The 16,198-nt window shown below is 36.9% G+C and overlaps 2 protein-coding genes across 2 annotated transcripts in view; both read right to left on the minus strand.

Annotated features, from left to right (window-relative positions):
• Positions 1 to 287: 287 nt before the first annotated feature.
• On the minus strand, positions 288 to 4,191 carry cln8 (CLN8 transmembrane ER and ERGIC protein). Its single transcript, XM_074691279.1, has 3 exons — positions 4,072 to 4,191; positions 3,035 to 3,670; positions 288 to 2,639 (listed from the first exon to the last, which is right to left on the minus strand). Exons 2-3 carry the CDS (start codon positions 3,572 to 3,574, stop codon positions 2,313 to 2,315), a joined length of 867 nt encoding a protein of 288 aa, XP_074547380.1. The 5' UTR covers positions 3,575 to 3,670; positions 4,072 to 4,191; the 3' UTR covers positions 288 to 2,312.
• A 2,240-nt stretch (positions 4,192 to 6,431) lies between these two features.
• Positions 6,432 to 16,198, minus strand: part of dlgap2a (discs, large (Drosophila) homolog-associated protein 2a) — a 251,386-nt gene continuing 241,619 nt past the window's right edge. Inside the window, exons 14-15 of the mRNA XM_074691350.1 lie at positions 13,207 to 13,359; positions 6,432 to 12,239 (exon numbers count right to left, since the gene is read on the minus strand). Coding sequence (XP_074547451.1) covers positions 12,033 to 12,239; positions 13,207 to 13,359 — 360 coding nt within the window. The 3' untranslated portion in view covers positions 6,432 to 12,032. The remainder of the gene's footprint in view (positions 12,240 to 13,206; positions 13,360 to 16,198) is intronic.

The raw sequence follows: 16,198 nt of genomic DNA on the forward strand, positions 1-16,198 counted from the left end.
GTGATTGGCTGCTTAAAACGTCAATCACAGCTTCCGACGTCTTCTCCCGTAGGATCGGCTCCGCTCGGGCGCAGCGGTTCCAAGCTGCCCACGTGACGTGTGAGGTGGCTGAAACAGCTGTCCGGAGATGATGGTGGATTTGAGGCTGGTCCGTGAGTGGAGGGAGTCTCACTTGTGGTTAAATGAATGACACTGTTTGCTTAGCATCATGATTTATATGAAAAGAGTTTATTTGCTAAACGTTTGTGTGATTCCGGGACATGTTGAAGTGACGTACAACATATATGTCTTTGCATGTTCGCTTTTTTTATTGGAAATGACAGAAAGTAAGTGACACTAAAAGAAGAACACCGTTAACACGCACAGAGGCAGAACCAGTAGAGATAAGACAGAGCATTTTCTACACAGGGGCTGCCAAAAGCCACATAAAACTGTGTGATTCTGACAGAAACTTTTTGTGATATGTATTCCTTTCCTGCCACCTAGAGGCAGATTTGACTCTACGCAGACGTTTCAAAATTATACAAGTAATACACCCAAGGAGAATTTTTTTTTTGAAATATTAAAAAAACATTTTATTGTTGAAGCCAAACTCAATGCATTCCAAACACACACAGTATGTTAAGTCTTTTAGTATACAACACTCATTCTTCAAGCAAATACAGCATCAAAATTAAACAATATCTTGTTCTTAAGCTTATGCAACACAGACCAAAGTATCAGGATTTTAACGGAACAAATAGTAGTTTTTTTGCACTTATCTTGATGATTCAATTCACAAGTCTTAGTCATCTGGATAATCTTGGTGAGAACACAGCCTATATTTCTACATCAGCCGGTGTTTCTCAAAAGAATTCTTAAGTTACATAGATAAATCATTAAATCTGCATTTTGTGATAAAACCCAGACAATGAAATGTTAGATGTCTAACACTATTGAAAATCTGAGGCTCAACTGACTCCAAGATTTAAAAAAAAACTCATACTGTTAATACTTATGGTAACTTTTGAATGTCTAAAAAACATTTATTGCCACTATCATCCTTGCTTCAGGACCCTGAGAAATGTGAGTACTTAAAGCAGTGATAACAGAAAAAAAGATCAATCTGTGATATACAACAATGCACAAACAGTAATAGGGCTTCCACCTGAATGAGAACAGTGTATTAGAAAAAAAAAAATCCCATTTGAATCATGATGTAGCCTTAAATACAGCTTTGCTTGAAACAAAATGCCAGAATCCTCATGATCAAGACGATGCTAGGTCAGTCTGTGTCTGTACTGCTTCAGTTTTGCAACATTACATCTACATTTTTAACAAAAGAGCCTTTGTGGTGTGGATCGTGCCAAGCTTTGTCCACCAACAAAGGAGATTCTGTTGAAGGCCTTTCCTTTCATGACACAAGTAAATATTTCACCCTCCTTATTGAAAAGGGATTCACAGTTAAAAACAACCAATGTGACTCATATGAAGAGGTTGATCTTAAGGTTCACTGATTTACCTGTGTAAGCTACACATTCAGTGCTGAAGAACTGCAGTAAAAGCAGGAATGAGGTGTTGGTGACATTAGTCAAATTGTTGGTGTAACTTTTATGGAACTGTTTTGGTATGCCGTTATTGTATCGAATCACACTCCATGAGATGCTACTACACTTCTACTTCTAAAAGATCAACTGGACTGTTAGTATCAACAGAAGAGAGAAGCTGTGGTTATGCACAGATAAGCTGTTTATGGAGGAAGGCCTCGTAAAGCATCAAAGCACAAACACTGAAGTTAAACAGTAAACATGTTCACGCATTTCTTTTAACTTAATTAAATATCCCAAGTGAACTACTGGTACAAACTGATTTTTCCCAATATACTAATATTACACAGTTGCTTGTGCTGTAATGTGTATTTTTCATCATTAAGAAAAAACATATTACAACCAGCAAGGTGGGTGTGTCACACAACACAGTCCCCTGAAGGTGATGAAAACAAGAAAGACCCCATTCCACTGTTCTCCACAACCACACCTATCTAACACAAACTGAGTTAACCCACTAGAGCACTTAACGTCTCTTCTAAAATATGTGAAGCCTTATGCAAAATTCATCAAAAAAGTATCGCACAGGCATAGTTCCCCTTGAAAGGCTGTTTGAAGTATAATTTCCCATGTAGTACATCTGACCTGGTGTTCCCTGTTGTCAAAACAAAGCCAAATTAATCTGACTTCCATCACTGTGAAAGCAACATCATCCTTCCTTAAAAAAGAAAGAACAAACAAACAAAAAAAAAACTTTGGCATCTTTTATGACCTCTTCAGATCACCTCAGCTGTCATGAGGCTTGACAGAAACTGCAGACTGACCCTTCATGGAGCCATTTACAGGTGCAGGCTTGTTGCCAAAGTTCCAGTCCACAGGATTCAGCAACTGCATGGTCTTCTTGTGCGTCCAGATGGGGTTGATGATAAGTGTGAGCAGAGCGAGGCCAATAAAGAAGAGCAGAATTGGGGGTAAGGCCACATGGGTGATGAGCTCTTCCCAGTTTGTCAGAGTTATCCACCACATGTAGTATGTAAGCACCATTCGGCAGTGGAATGTGTGGATCATCACCCATTGGTTGGCTTTCCAAAACAAGGTGTGGGCCCAGCCAGCCTGTCATAGGGGTGAAAAAGATTAAGAGAAAGTTTAGTTTGGGTTGGAGCAGGAATTATTTTCTTTAGTCTATATTATGACAAATTTGAATGTCTGTAGATACCATGCAATTAAGTAAAGTCAGAGAGTTGGAAGAACAGAGAAAGCTCAGCGGCTGACTTTTAACAGGACTTCCTCTTTCAAAGAATGCTATTCTTAACCTTTTTTAATATCACAAGTTGTACGAGACCAAAGAGGAACTGTGTCTGGTGACACTTCCACAGTTTAGAGGTAGCTTGCAAGGCTATGCAAGAAAATGGTTGATAAAAGTAGTACTACTGCTCAAATATAAAAATAATTAACATCTTATGATGAAAGTTAGTTTTACTCAACACAAAACCCTGTAGAGCTCCTACCTTCAGTAACATCCAGGATATACAGGTGAATGGCGTGCTCATCTCTAGCAGGAGAGTAACCATTGGCAGAAAGTGTCCCAGGGAGTCCCACACCACTGCCCCTGCATAACCTGACAGGGCGAAGAAATGATGTGTTGCCAGTGGGAGGTCAAATGACCGGAATACCACACTGGAGGTATGAAGTGCTACATTCTCAAAAACAAAGAAACCTGTCGCTGTAAGGACATTAAACCACGACCAGTCTTCTTGTCCCCTTACTCTGTCTTTGAATAACGCTGAGTCCTCAGTCAGGGCCCTGAGACCAGCTACAGAACTCTGAATCCCAAATACTGCTCGAGTTGCTGCAAGGTTCCAAAAAACCTTCTCTTTAGCCAGCAGGGAGTTGTAGGTACGTGACACAGCCAAAGACAGGAGGTGGGAGAGGAGGAATATTGCTGTATAGAAGGCAAAGCCCAGGCCAACAAGCTGGAAGCGGTAGTCCCATGAGAAGTATTCTGCACTAGGCTGGGGCAGTGTGCTGGTCTGCTGGTCAGGATCCATGGTGTACAAAGATCTCAGGCTCAGCTACATGTGAAAGTGGAATCAAGGGCTGTTGAAGGCATGGTGTAAGTCCCCAACTACGACATAAGAAGGAAGCTAAAGAAAAAGACAAAAAGCATTTATGTCATAAACTATATAAATATGATCACAGCTTTATGAATTAAGTAATTAATTCAAAGATTAAACCGTAGTCTGCTCCCTTTTTCACGCGTCTATGGTTGCACAAACAATGACTTGACACCCGGTGAAAACAACAAAAGTAGTTCGACAGCAAGTAAAACGGTAATTTACGCGGGCCTTATACGATTAATTCATTTCACATAATATTTGTTTAGAGTCTAGCTCCACACTCAACCCAATATTCACTGGCTTGTAACTAGCACATAAACAACATCAACGATTGTGGAGGAAGCGAATGAAGAACAGTAAAGTACAAGCTAAACAAAGCGGTTAAAGTGATTCCCCGGGTTATTGTTGTCGACATCCTTGATACGAACCTTGATTTATCGTCTCCTCTGTACTCGGTGTACCATTGTTGTTGATGCAAGAGCTATATCAGCAAATTCAACTCATACGACTTCAATTTTGGTCATATGATCCCCCCAACAGGAAGTAACACCCACTTCAAATCATTCGGACACCCCATTGGTCAAACCCTAAACGTCTTGTTTTTGTAACAGCCCTCCCTATTGGCTATATTCTAAATCGTTTTTATGTGCATGAAATAGAAATTTGTAATAGCTCGCTTTACCACAAATAAAATTCAGGATTAAAGTTCTGATAAAGTTTTATATTTCTAAACCAAAGTACTGTATCAAAGTCTTAAGGACCAACTCACTGGTGCTGTGCCAGAACTATTGACACGCTGACCATGCTCTCTACAAACACAAGGTAAGCAGCTTTTCAAAGAAGAACCAATTGTTGGATGGTGTAATTACTAGTACTGCTCTCAGATATTATTCTAAGTCGAATTTATTTTAAGGGTTAAAGAAAAGATAAAAAAGCAGTTTCAGAAAGCAGTTTCCCTCTTTGTCCAGTAGAGGGTGATCTTGCCTTGAGCATTTGTGACCATACTACAGTAATTTGGACCAGGCTCAGCAAAGGTTTTTGGACATATGACTTTGATCAATTGTATGGTTGGCAGCTAAATGGCTTAGGATATTTAAATAAAACGGAACGCATAAATTAACTGAGATGTTGGAGTCAATATCTTTTAACCACAAAGAAAAAGAAGGCACTGTCATTTTGTTTCTTCACCTCTAATAATAATAATAATAATAATAATAATAATAATAATAATAATAATAATAATAATAAATTTTATTTATAGAGAACTTTTCAAAAACTCAAAGTTGCTTTACATTTAAATGTTAAAAGTGCAGGTAAAAACAAGTGTACAATAGAAAACAGATAAAAGCAAAAAAGGTGAGGGGAACTCTAAGAGGGGAACAAATCAGAAAACCAATATAGCATCTTCAGCTGTGATGTAATGTTACTTAATGAGATTAATCTTACTGTAGAGTTACTTTATGTTCTGTTATCATGAACAAATTATACATAATTACATCCAACTTTTCTATTCTCGATCTGCAGTGAATTTCTGCTTTAAGACAGCAGTGTAAATGGTGAATACGATGTGTTCATTTAGCACTTCTGATCACTCAAAGTGCCTTTACATGTCAGATTCACCCATTCACAAAACATTTATATACTGATGGCAGAGGCTGCTTTGCGACGCTCCATCAGTTTTAATTAACCTGTTTACACACAAATGGCATGGCACCAGGGGGAGTTTGGCTGGTGAAGAAGTGTCTTGCCCAAGGACGCTTGTGTGGACATCAGGATCCCAATTTTCTGAATGAGAGACGGCAAACTCAACCAAGAAACCTCTTCGTGCATCTGCATCCCAGTAAATCTATTGAGCCTGGTGTTTATTGAATATGGGGACTAATCTGGATATTTTACAAGTGTTTGTTTGATGTTATTGTTCTTCTGTTTTGAGGTATTGCAGGTGAAGGTTACAGATCCAATCCTTTGGTGCTTCAGGGAAAATACAATGCAAGTAGAAATAGAAAATGTTAGCCCATTAAGCCCAGGCCTCTTTTTGGGGTCTTTCTAGAAAAATGACAAACCCAAATTGAATAGAGCATATCTCTGCATCTACAAGGTCTGTTTGAATCATTTTGGTAAGATGATAAAAGGAACATGTGAAATTTGTTTAGAGGTGTCAGTCATTTATCTCACTGGCTCAGATTAATAACACAAGTACTTTTAATGCCTTATGTTGTGGAATGACCTCAAAGTCCACCAATTGGGGGAGCTGAAAGGTTTAAAAGGGTTGAATGTTTATATATATATATATATATATATATATATATATATATATATATATATATATATATATATATATATATATATATATATATATATATATATATATATAACACTGAGGTGTAGATGGACATTTTTTACAAGAAGCAAAATGCAAACTTTCTATTCATGGTTTGGCATAACCACAAGCAGGTAAAGAAACATGTATCATTTTCTTCGACAGTTGATTTTAGAATACTTTAGTCTTAATATTATTGCTATTTTGGTAAGCAGCCAGCATTGAAATATAAAATGCATGAAATGTCAGTAGCTGGTAACAATCTCTTCTGTTTCCTCTTGTATAAGCTGTAATACTACCACCAGGAATACTGCTGTTTTAGAAAAAGTAATGAATAACAGTAAACTTTTTTTTTTTGTGTGTGTGCGTCAGAATGTCTTACATTGTGGAAAAGTTTAGATAAAAAACACCACATGGACAAACTTTTCAAACTTTTTCTCCAAAAATTTAATTGCAGAATTATTTACACTTGATGAACTCAGCACTGAATAAACCACCCAGAGACAAAATCGTTCAATAGCTCAGCTAGTAAAGAATGGAGGGGTAATGCATATGTTTTTGCTAACTACTCAAATAATATCAAAACGAAAAGATGATACAGAAATTAACAGTGAGTTATCACACTGAAAAATGCATGTGTTTTACTTAGATAAAGAACACATCAGTGGGACATTGCCATAAGCTTTTAAAGAAAAAAAAACCCAAAACAAATAAATAAATAAATAAGCCTACATTCAGAATCAGTATTTCGCATGCCATCATATCAGCTTATAAAACAACCATAATAAAGTAAAAATGACAACAAAACAAACAATGCATAAAATAGTAATGTTTCAATGAGGCATATATTATATATTTATTTATATATCTATATATTTCTTTACAAATAATGAATATTTGGCATTATATTTATCCTCACTATAGATATGATATACAAGAGATGAAAATAGTTTTAGCTAAACAACTACCTTTTCATTTTATCTAATAATTATAGAGTGGTTTCACATTCCAAATTCAAGGAAGTGTTGTACCAGTTTATCTTTCCACGGCATGGGTTGGAAAAAGTCCCTTTGAAATATTTCACATCATGGGTTCTAGAGTAAAGCAGATAGACAGTAGTACCAGAGGTGAGGCCACAGATGTCAAGACTAAAATGGCGAGAATGTGATCAGAAATGGGAAAGTGTTGGCAAAAGCAAGAATGTTTTGCTTATCTGAACTTGATATGGGTTTTGTGGTGATGTGGAGTCTTGATTTTACAGTATGCTGGATAATTTGAAAAAGATGGCACTTGTACTGAACTGCTGCCCTCATGATATTAAATGTAAAAATGGTGCAATTTTCTGCAATTTAGGGTTTGCACAATGTTTTGATGGGTGACTCACTGTAAATGCCATAGTAATATAACTGAATAATCATAATAGTTGTTATTTTTTCAAGTGAGGAACCCTGTAATGCTCACAGTATCACATACACACCATTACAGTGAAATTCAGTGAAAAGAGATTCAGCCATAAACAAAAAATAAAGGAGACAGAGGCTTCTGCAGCCGTTTATGCTACAGTGCACTCATACCTATTTGGACAAAAACAGATAAATGAAACACTTTCCAATGATAGAAACCATTTTCACATAGCAATAAAATTAACCCAGCCACTATAGCAGAGAGATTTTCTACTCAGGTTAGAGAAAGCTCTGAGAGAGTCTCAATACCAAGGTAACATCTGTTTTATCTTAAAAGGAAAGGCTTTCAAAGTAAATATATGATTTCTGCACTTCCCACTTCCAACCTTGAACTGAACTGCAGCAAATCTACTTAGATGTCTCTATTGCACAAATCCTTCCCAGCCATTGTTCACCCCTGAATCTGATTTTCACTTAACATTTGAAATGTTTACTCTTCACCTTCAACTAAAAAAGACACTAAATGAATGTCTCTTTGAAGAGACAGATATGTGCTTTAAACTTAAGTATGAGGATAATTTAATTTTTTCTCAGCCCTAAACATTTTGCATAAGGGAGAAACTCCTCTTTTTTTCAGTAACAGCCTTCAGCAAAACCAAATTAGCCCAGAATTACAGATGAACATCCAACGCTGATGCTTCTACAACATAGAACACTTTACAGCCCTACATTTATCGATACAATCTTTGAGGGGCCTCTGCTTGATCTCACAAGGACCCCAAATCTTACATAAGCTACTTTGCTCAGTCAAAGGCAAGCAAAAAAAAAAAAAAAAAAAAATCAAAGAGAACAGCACAGAGCCTAGCTCTCCTCACAGTACAACCTTCCAGCTACACAACTGCAGACAACAAGAGCAGTTTGGGGCTCAGTGTGGTGCTCTCGTCTCCTCTAAGCCAGCATATGTCAGGCCGAGTCTGTCTCTCTGCCGTCTGCCTGCCACCGTGGCAACAGCAGGGGAATGTCTCCGCTCTGCCAAATGCCTGGCATCAGGCACCCTGACACCTTCCAGAAACCTGCTGTCATGTCCCTGCCTCTGGAATAAAAAAATCTTTACTTTTATAGACGAGTGTGCTTTTAAAATACGTATAATCTTACGCACAGCACAGGCCATACCAAATGTGTCATTTACACATTGTACAGTGATTAAATACGACGACTGTGGAGATTGGCTGAACTAAACACACTTCTAAGCTCCCTAAATTTGTTGTCTGAGTTTTGCTACAAGAATTTCCAACAACTAAACATCCTGTTGTGTTTCTTAGTTCAGTAAAAGGTTGGTTTGAACACTCATACTTGAAGTGTTAGGAGCAAAAACAAACCAAAGATGCAAATGATTCAAAATATGATTGAATTCCATTTAAATAAAACCTGTATAATAAAATAAATCATGTTCTATGATACTGTGTCTAATATGCGTTTCTGACTGTGGATAACAGGTACAAGGAGTTTTTCGTGTGTCTGTGTGTGTGTGTGTGTGTGTGAGAGGCCACAGTTTGGTTAAAAAAAAAAAAAAAATCAAGCCACTCTGACTCCATATTCACACTTTGTTTTATGAATATGTCAGCACTGTGCTTGAAACAACACCCAACATGCACACACCATCAAGAAAACACACACACACACACAATCAAAATACTTAAAAAGAAATGTCAATACTGCTTTATGATAAATCTCTCTGGTCCTACCCATAATGAATACTTGTACAACTGCTCAACCTCTGGGCTCTTTGTCATAAAAATAGATATTAAAGTGATTTATTAACAGCTGATTGTGTTGCATTGATTGTTTTTCTAGTACTGTATCTTTTAATAAAAAGCAGCACCTTTATGTCGGTCGGTTGGTTGGTTATCCAAAGTTTCTATCTATAGAATTCAGTCTTTAAGTCTATGGTTTGATTATAACACTGGCAAAACAATAAGTGATGTTCAAGTCACTGATACCGAAGTTTGACGATATAGAGCAGCTAATACTTAACTCGAGATGAGTTAACAGTAGATTAACTTGATTTACCGAGAGTAAAATCCATAACTACTTAAGCTACAAAGGCCACATGATTATAGGTGTTCTACTTTGATATAGTAAAGGCCCAGCATGATATGGCTGCACCAGTGAATCATACATCCATTTGTAAATTGAATGTCACGTCATTACTAAGTGTTTGGCTGGATTCATGAGTTACTAAAAGGGCTCAATAAAACAAAAAAAAATGTTTTGGCTTCTTGGCATTGAGTTAAATGACTTGTGTCGTAGCTAACAATATTGGCACATTTAAAAAATGTATTTTTAAAAGTCATTAACCAAACGCAATTTAAGTAATTTTACGGTGAGATAAACCAAAAATGCTCTGTACTCTTTGAACTTGTTATTAGCTAGCTAATGTTGTCAGTTGTTGGGGTTAGCTAGCCATTGGAGCCTCCAAGTGGGTTTTGTTGACTGTGTGAGAGACCAGACCCCCATTTCATGGTGATTACAACATTTTAGGTTGACTTGTCTGAAAGTTTTAAGAAATAAGGTTTGGTCATGTTTCTTTGAAAATTTGTAATATTTACCAACAGTGTTGTTCATACTGCAATGTGTTAAAGCTGTATTATAACAGACTTATTCTGGTAATACAGATGCAACATTAAAATTCTTCTTCCAGTGTCTCATCTTTCCCTGATGTTACCATAAACTGGCTACGTTGTCTGCTCAAGTTAGCCGTAGGCTAATGGGAACAGATAACATGGCTTCTATTTCGTTCTCATTCAGCTACAGCTTGACTGACAAGCCTTTCTAACAAAGCTTGATACTTTACATGTCTTTAAGTTCCACTTTCGGGCAGCATAAGTATTCCTCAAACTTTTCCATGACCTCACATTGAGAACAATTAAGCTCGGTAACAGATATAACTGGCAGAGTGCCCCGTATGTAATTTCTGGATGTGGAATTTACTGCTTTGAGTTAAGAACTCTGGGAAGTCATATAGGAAGTAGGTTATGTTTTAAGATACAACACGCTGGTGCTATTGCTACATCTCAGCACTGTGATGGATATCAAAGGCAAATATAAATATCTTGCTAACTGTATCATGAAAGCACAGCCACAGAGAGTTCATATCCTGTTCCTCGTGTACTTCCTTTCAACAGGAGATGAGCAAAATCCATGTTATTTTGGACTTCCATCTTGCATCTCTGTGGAATAACTTTGCCCCACTTTTGTTTCAGTATTTTGCAGCTTTCCTAGAGGGAACGAATGGTGTTACATAACTGTTTTAGGAGACTCGAAATAACACAGAATCTTTCAAGAAGTACAAAGTTTTAAATCATTTCCTGGGTAAAAGCAACTGTAATAGAGAGAGTTTGTTCATGTTTTGGCAGTTTTTTCAATCACTCCTCATTAACTGTGGCTGAGGGGCTGAGCTACTTGAAAGGGCCTGAGAGCAATATGTTAGAGTAAAACACAGTAGTGTGGTTTTGTGTGATCAAGCTACTGTATATATGCAACAAACTTCGACTGGTGAAAAGCAATAGAGAGGGCAGGCAAGCAGTGGACATGAGGGAATAATAACTAGGCAATGAATAGTCTTCCTGCTCACAATTCAAAAATACAACAGTACTATTGTGAACTTGGTTATGTACATTTCCCTTAAAAATAGAGAGAATTGTAATAAGTGCATAAGTGCATTAGTCTACACATTTTGATCTAAGGAGTTATATAAACTTTCATAGTTTTCTACTGCATTGACATAATGTAAATGTTGGCACAAGACTTGCATGTTTTTAGCTTCAAGTAAATGTCAATATTTGAAAGTTGGCAACAGGGACATGAGATTTATATGAAATGTGCATGTTAATGAGCTGACAGATGTCATTCTTCCACCAATCCAGACCAAGAAAAAAGTTTAACTACAACCAGATTGGATAGAAAGCTGCATTTTTCAACACTGACCTGTCCAGAGCTTATAAGGGCTGCCTGAATAACCTTTAATGGGTGATCAGTGCCACATGCACATAGTTGAGGTATTTCAAGCATTGGCACTTTTTAAAGTTTTAACTTACAACAATTGTGAGATATTTAAACCTGTAATTAACATTTACCTCACAAGAGACAAAATAAATCAACACAAAGCCATAATTCTGCTTTAAATCATTCAAAAATACTGAAGGGTTACTAACTTTGACCATATTTGAACAACTTGAAATAAATATAATTTACTCTCATTTACTCCTTTTTAGCTCAAAGGCCTGGTTGCTGGTAGGTTTTCAAAGCTGCACTTTTTAAATGGCACTTTGCAAATGCTGAAAAACTACAGACGTAGCCATCCAGGGCATCGGATGAGCGTGCTCGTAGGCTGGGTATCACGCTCAACAGTAAACCAAGGAGAAACCCAGCCTACCCATGTCAGACACACATTTCTGCTAACACTTATTCATGTAATGGGAGAAGAGGCTTGGCACATCCTACAGACCAATGGTTTTTGGCGATGGGCTCTGAGGATGGCTATCGAGATCAGACAACAGATATGTAAAGGAAGAGTAGAGAGAGTAGCAGTCTAGAAAAAAGGCTAGTTTTTAAAGTTGTTTGAATGTGGGTGCAGGGAGGCGTGCTGGCCCCCAACCCTGTCTTCTCAAAGTCTAGTCTGAGCCTCGGGAATATAGATCTCGATGCTGTCTGCTCGCTCCGAGGCTGAGTTCTGCCGGAAGGAGGCTGCCCGCTTGGCTGCCATTAGCCGCCGCCTGGCCTCCTGCCGGTGCCTGTCTGGGAGGTCCAGGGATTTCTCCCTTTGTATCACACTCTTCTGTCGAACTGTCTTCTTTGGTACAGGAGGTTGTTGCTGTATGTGAATAAGAGAATAACAGAGAAGTAAATGATAAATCACTTTACATTATTGGCACTTTCAGAAATATCCAGTGAAATAGACAAGAAGCACTTTTTAGTAAGCATTTTTGTAGACCTCAAAAAAGCATTTGACACCACTGATCATCCTATTCTTAATAAACTTAGTAAATATGGCGTCAGAGGAGTGGCACATCAGTGAGTTAAAAGCCAAATATATAAATTTACATGTGGAGTGCCCCAGGGGTCTGTTTTGGGCCCAAACTCAATAGATTTTAGTATACTGCAAGTCCTATACAAAGCTCATAAAAAAACTGCTAGCAACTATCATCCAGAACTGTTTTGAAAAAAGAGAAAATTGTAATAATTTAAAAGGATGTGAAATTTATTTTTTTTAAAAAGAGAGATTCAAAACCAAGTTAAAGGAACTTTACGTTATAAAAGGGATAACCTTATGGAAAAACCTGGACAAAGACATTAAAGAAACAAAATTCAAGTATATCTTTAAAAACATTATCAAAACCAGTATGCTAAAGAAAATAGGGAAGAGTGTTGAGCTAAATCCTTTTTTGTTTTGTTTTGTGGAAATAAGGGAAGCTAACAAAGGGATCTTCAAAGGATCTTTGTTTTTTGTTGATTTTTTTGGGGAATAAGAAAAAATGAAGTGTAATAAGGCACATTGGCCTGTAGCGCTTTTTAAATGTTTTATTATGTGTTTTGTAATTAATATTTTGTGAGAGGAGGGGTAGACATAATTAGAACCTTTCTTTTTTCTGCTCCTTTACATTCAGATTTATGATTTCCATTTTTGGAATTGAATGTTTTCTTTTTCTTAATGGAATGAAATAAAGTCAAACAAAGAAACTTTATGAGAATCATTGTGCAAAATACATGAAACTGACTGTAGTAACTGACAGTGATGTAATATCCTGAGCCTGTCTGAGAAATCAGAAGGAATCCATTACCTTCTTCTCTGGGCTGTCAATGTTCCTCCAGTTGTTGTTTTTGATCTGCTGCAGCTGGTCAAACTTCATAGTGACGTCTTCGATGGAGAGCTGCAGCAAGTCCCAGAACCCAGCAAGGTCCTGAGAAGTGGGCCGCGGCATGGCACTGGGGTCCTACAACAGACACAGGTAAAGAAAGTTAAAGTTAGCTAAAGAGCATGAGTGTCAGCCCGGAATCTATTAAATATGCATTCACATGCTTAAACTCAGATACATTGTTTTTGTACTTCCACTTTAATCCACTAGATGTCCTTATCAAACCTAAGATAGGCACAGAGACCAGTCGAGAGGACGTGAGTCTAAAACAGGGATATTAACTTGTGATGGGGAACAGTCTTATCTCATTTCCACAAAGACGCTAAGACACAATACAAACAATACCCTCCACTTTATAAATCCAATTTTTCTCATCACCCAACCTTGAAATAAGCAAACACCTGATTGATGAGCACTTCATTGTCTGCGACTGCTCTGCATCTGCTGTTGGTTGCAATTAATCACGAGATGTTGTGCCAATAAAAGAGGTGATTGAAGAATTCAGAGGTCATTTCAAAATTAATATTTCTAGATAAACAAATTGTTTCCCTGTTTCTCATTAAAGCTGTCATGCTTTGACTTGTTCTCTAAATACAACAGCCACTAAAATACAAAGACATTGTGGTGCCAGTATTGGTTCTCAGCTGGCTCCCTCATTCCCAATTTCCAAAGCTTTTTCCCCTCAGATTTGAAAATTATGCAGAAAACAAGGCACTGTGATTCATGTTTCGCTCTAAAGCAAACATTACCAGCCATTAATCTCCAGACATTTCACATCAAAACTCTGCAATGTTTGCTTTCTGTTTTTGAGTGGTGCTGGGAAGTAATTCAAATAATGATGATCCTGAACAATATATGTGTGTATCATTAATACTTCTTCATCTGAAACCTCAATTTGAGTTGGTTTCTGACTAAACCCAACAGTTTTTCAGCAGATTCCTGCAGTTAATTGACTGATTTATGGTTTAATACCAGGCAAATACCCAACAATGTCTTCTAACACAATGAGCTTCTTATTCACCTCACTCCACAATTTATTCACAACCTTTTATTCAAAGTAGTGCTGATAATACCAAGGTCATGGCTTTGCTCTTTGTCTGGCCTATGGACATTTAAGCATGGCATTAAATGGGATTTTCCAACTGTGGCTTAAAAACAGAGCACAGAGAGGTCTGTTCATTATGAAGCCACATGTGTTTCTAGGCCCTATGAGCTATTTGTGAAGAATATTTGTTCTCCTCATATTTAACGCTGAATAAGACAATGCTGGTGGAACAAAAAATGTATATGAAGAAGTTTAGTTTTATGTCAGGGGAGGGAAGGGTCTTAAACTATTCTCCTCATGTAAAATGACATTGATGGCAAGAAACCTAAGGGTGAGAAATTCAACAGTATTTTACAGGTTTGGCAAAAAAGGAGTGTATCATGCCAGGTATGTTTAAGTTATTTGTATATTACGTAAATGATTCATCTTGGTTTGGTTGATATGGAATGGGCCTTTAAATGAGCCTATAAATTTATATAGGAGCAAGCTACCACCCTACACCTATGTTTCAACAGGGAAACGTGTGCTTTTTTAAAAATTGGCCAAAAAACACAAAGTTTTCTACTGGAGGAGGAGGAAGAAGAGAACAGCATGTGGTGTGGGCTATATATTTTTATGACTGTGTATACCTTTAATCAGCGTATACAGCCCATGATACATGTTTTTAATGGTTAAAAAAAAAAAAAAAAATTTCAGACAATAGCAAAATCATTCTAAATATATTTCACAATATATTTTACAACAACATTTTTTTTTTTAGAAACATCACCTTTGAGTCTGTTAATCTAACGGATTGAAAGTTTGAGTTACTTTAAGTTTTAAATTAGCGTAAAGTAGGTATTGTGTGACAATTTTAAGCAATTTGCAGTTTCAGAACAACAACATATGAACATGGTGGTGTGAAAATCTGTACGCTCAGTATTGACATGGAGCATTGTTACTTTAAATCCATGTTTAAAAATAAGGAAAGCAAAATACCCCCTCTTTAAAGTACCGAGAGCTGAAAATATATTCTCCAAACTATATGCAAATATATTTTAACTGACAAAAAATGTTTTATTACCAACGGCATTAATTTGTGAAGTGATTTCCACTCTGCACCCATCTTGGGCAAAGTTTATGAAAATTTTGCAGCGTCCTTTGTCAGTTTTGTAGATGGTCCCTGAACACTCAACTCTGAGCAGGCTGTGCATGGAGACTTGTTATGTCCAAGTCAAATTAAAAATTTGTACTTAATGGATTGCATTGGGTAAAAACAGCTGCTCATGATGCAAGAAAAATGCAATTGATAGTTTCTTGGAAAAAGGTATAATATTCATTTTAAGGAACTTACTACAAAAAAATGGCTTAGAATAAATTTAAACAAGATTTATAAAGAATTTTTTTAGGACAAGGTGGATTATATAGAGTGTAATGAGATATTCTGATTCGAAATAAGAGGCATCTACTTGGTGGGATTTTAGTTTGCAGTGTAGACATCATCCAGTTTGCTGGCTGTTAAAAGTTTAGAAAAGTTTTTAGTTTTTCCTTTTTTTTTTGCATTTTACTGAAACAGAAAAAGAAAATGTTATGTAAAATATAAAATACTGAAGGAGAGGGTTTTATGCTTAATTATATCTTCAAATGGGTTTAAAGTAACAATGCTAGATGTCCAAACTTAATGTGAGCAGATTTCTCCATCCACTCAACATTCATATGTTGTAGAAATCAGTAAACTGCTAAAAATGTCTTCTTCTAAGAATAGATTGAGATCTTCCCCAGACTTGCTTAAGCAAAAAGTTAGTGCATAAGGATCTCCTCGCTACAATTCCCCTTGACAGGCCTCAGGGCAGCTGGCAAATCAGAGACAGGGGGCTTTATGGAGTCAGGAGT

Source organism: Halichoeres trimaculatus, unplaced genomic scaffold (assembly GCF_033239565.1).
Source record: "Halichoeres trimaculatus isolate MK-OKI-2021-1 unplaced genomic scaffold, fHalTri1.1 fHalTri1_scaffold_17, whole genome shotgun sequence".
Taxonomy (NCBI): Eukaryota; Metazoa; Chordata; class Actinopteri; order Labriformes; family Labridae; genus Halichoeres; species Halichoeres trimaculatus.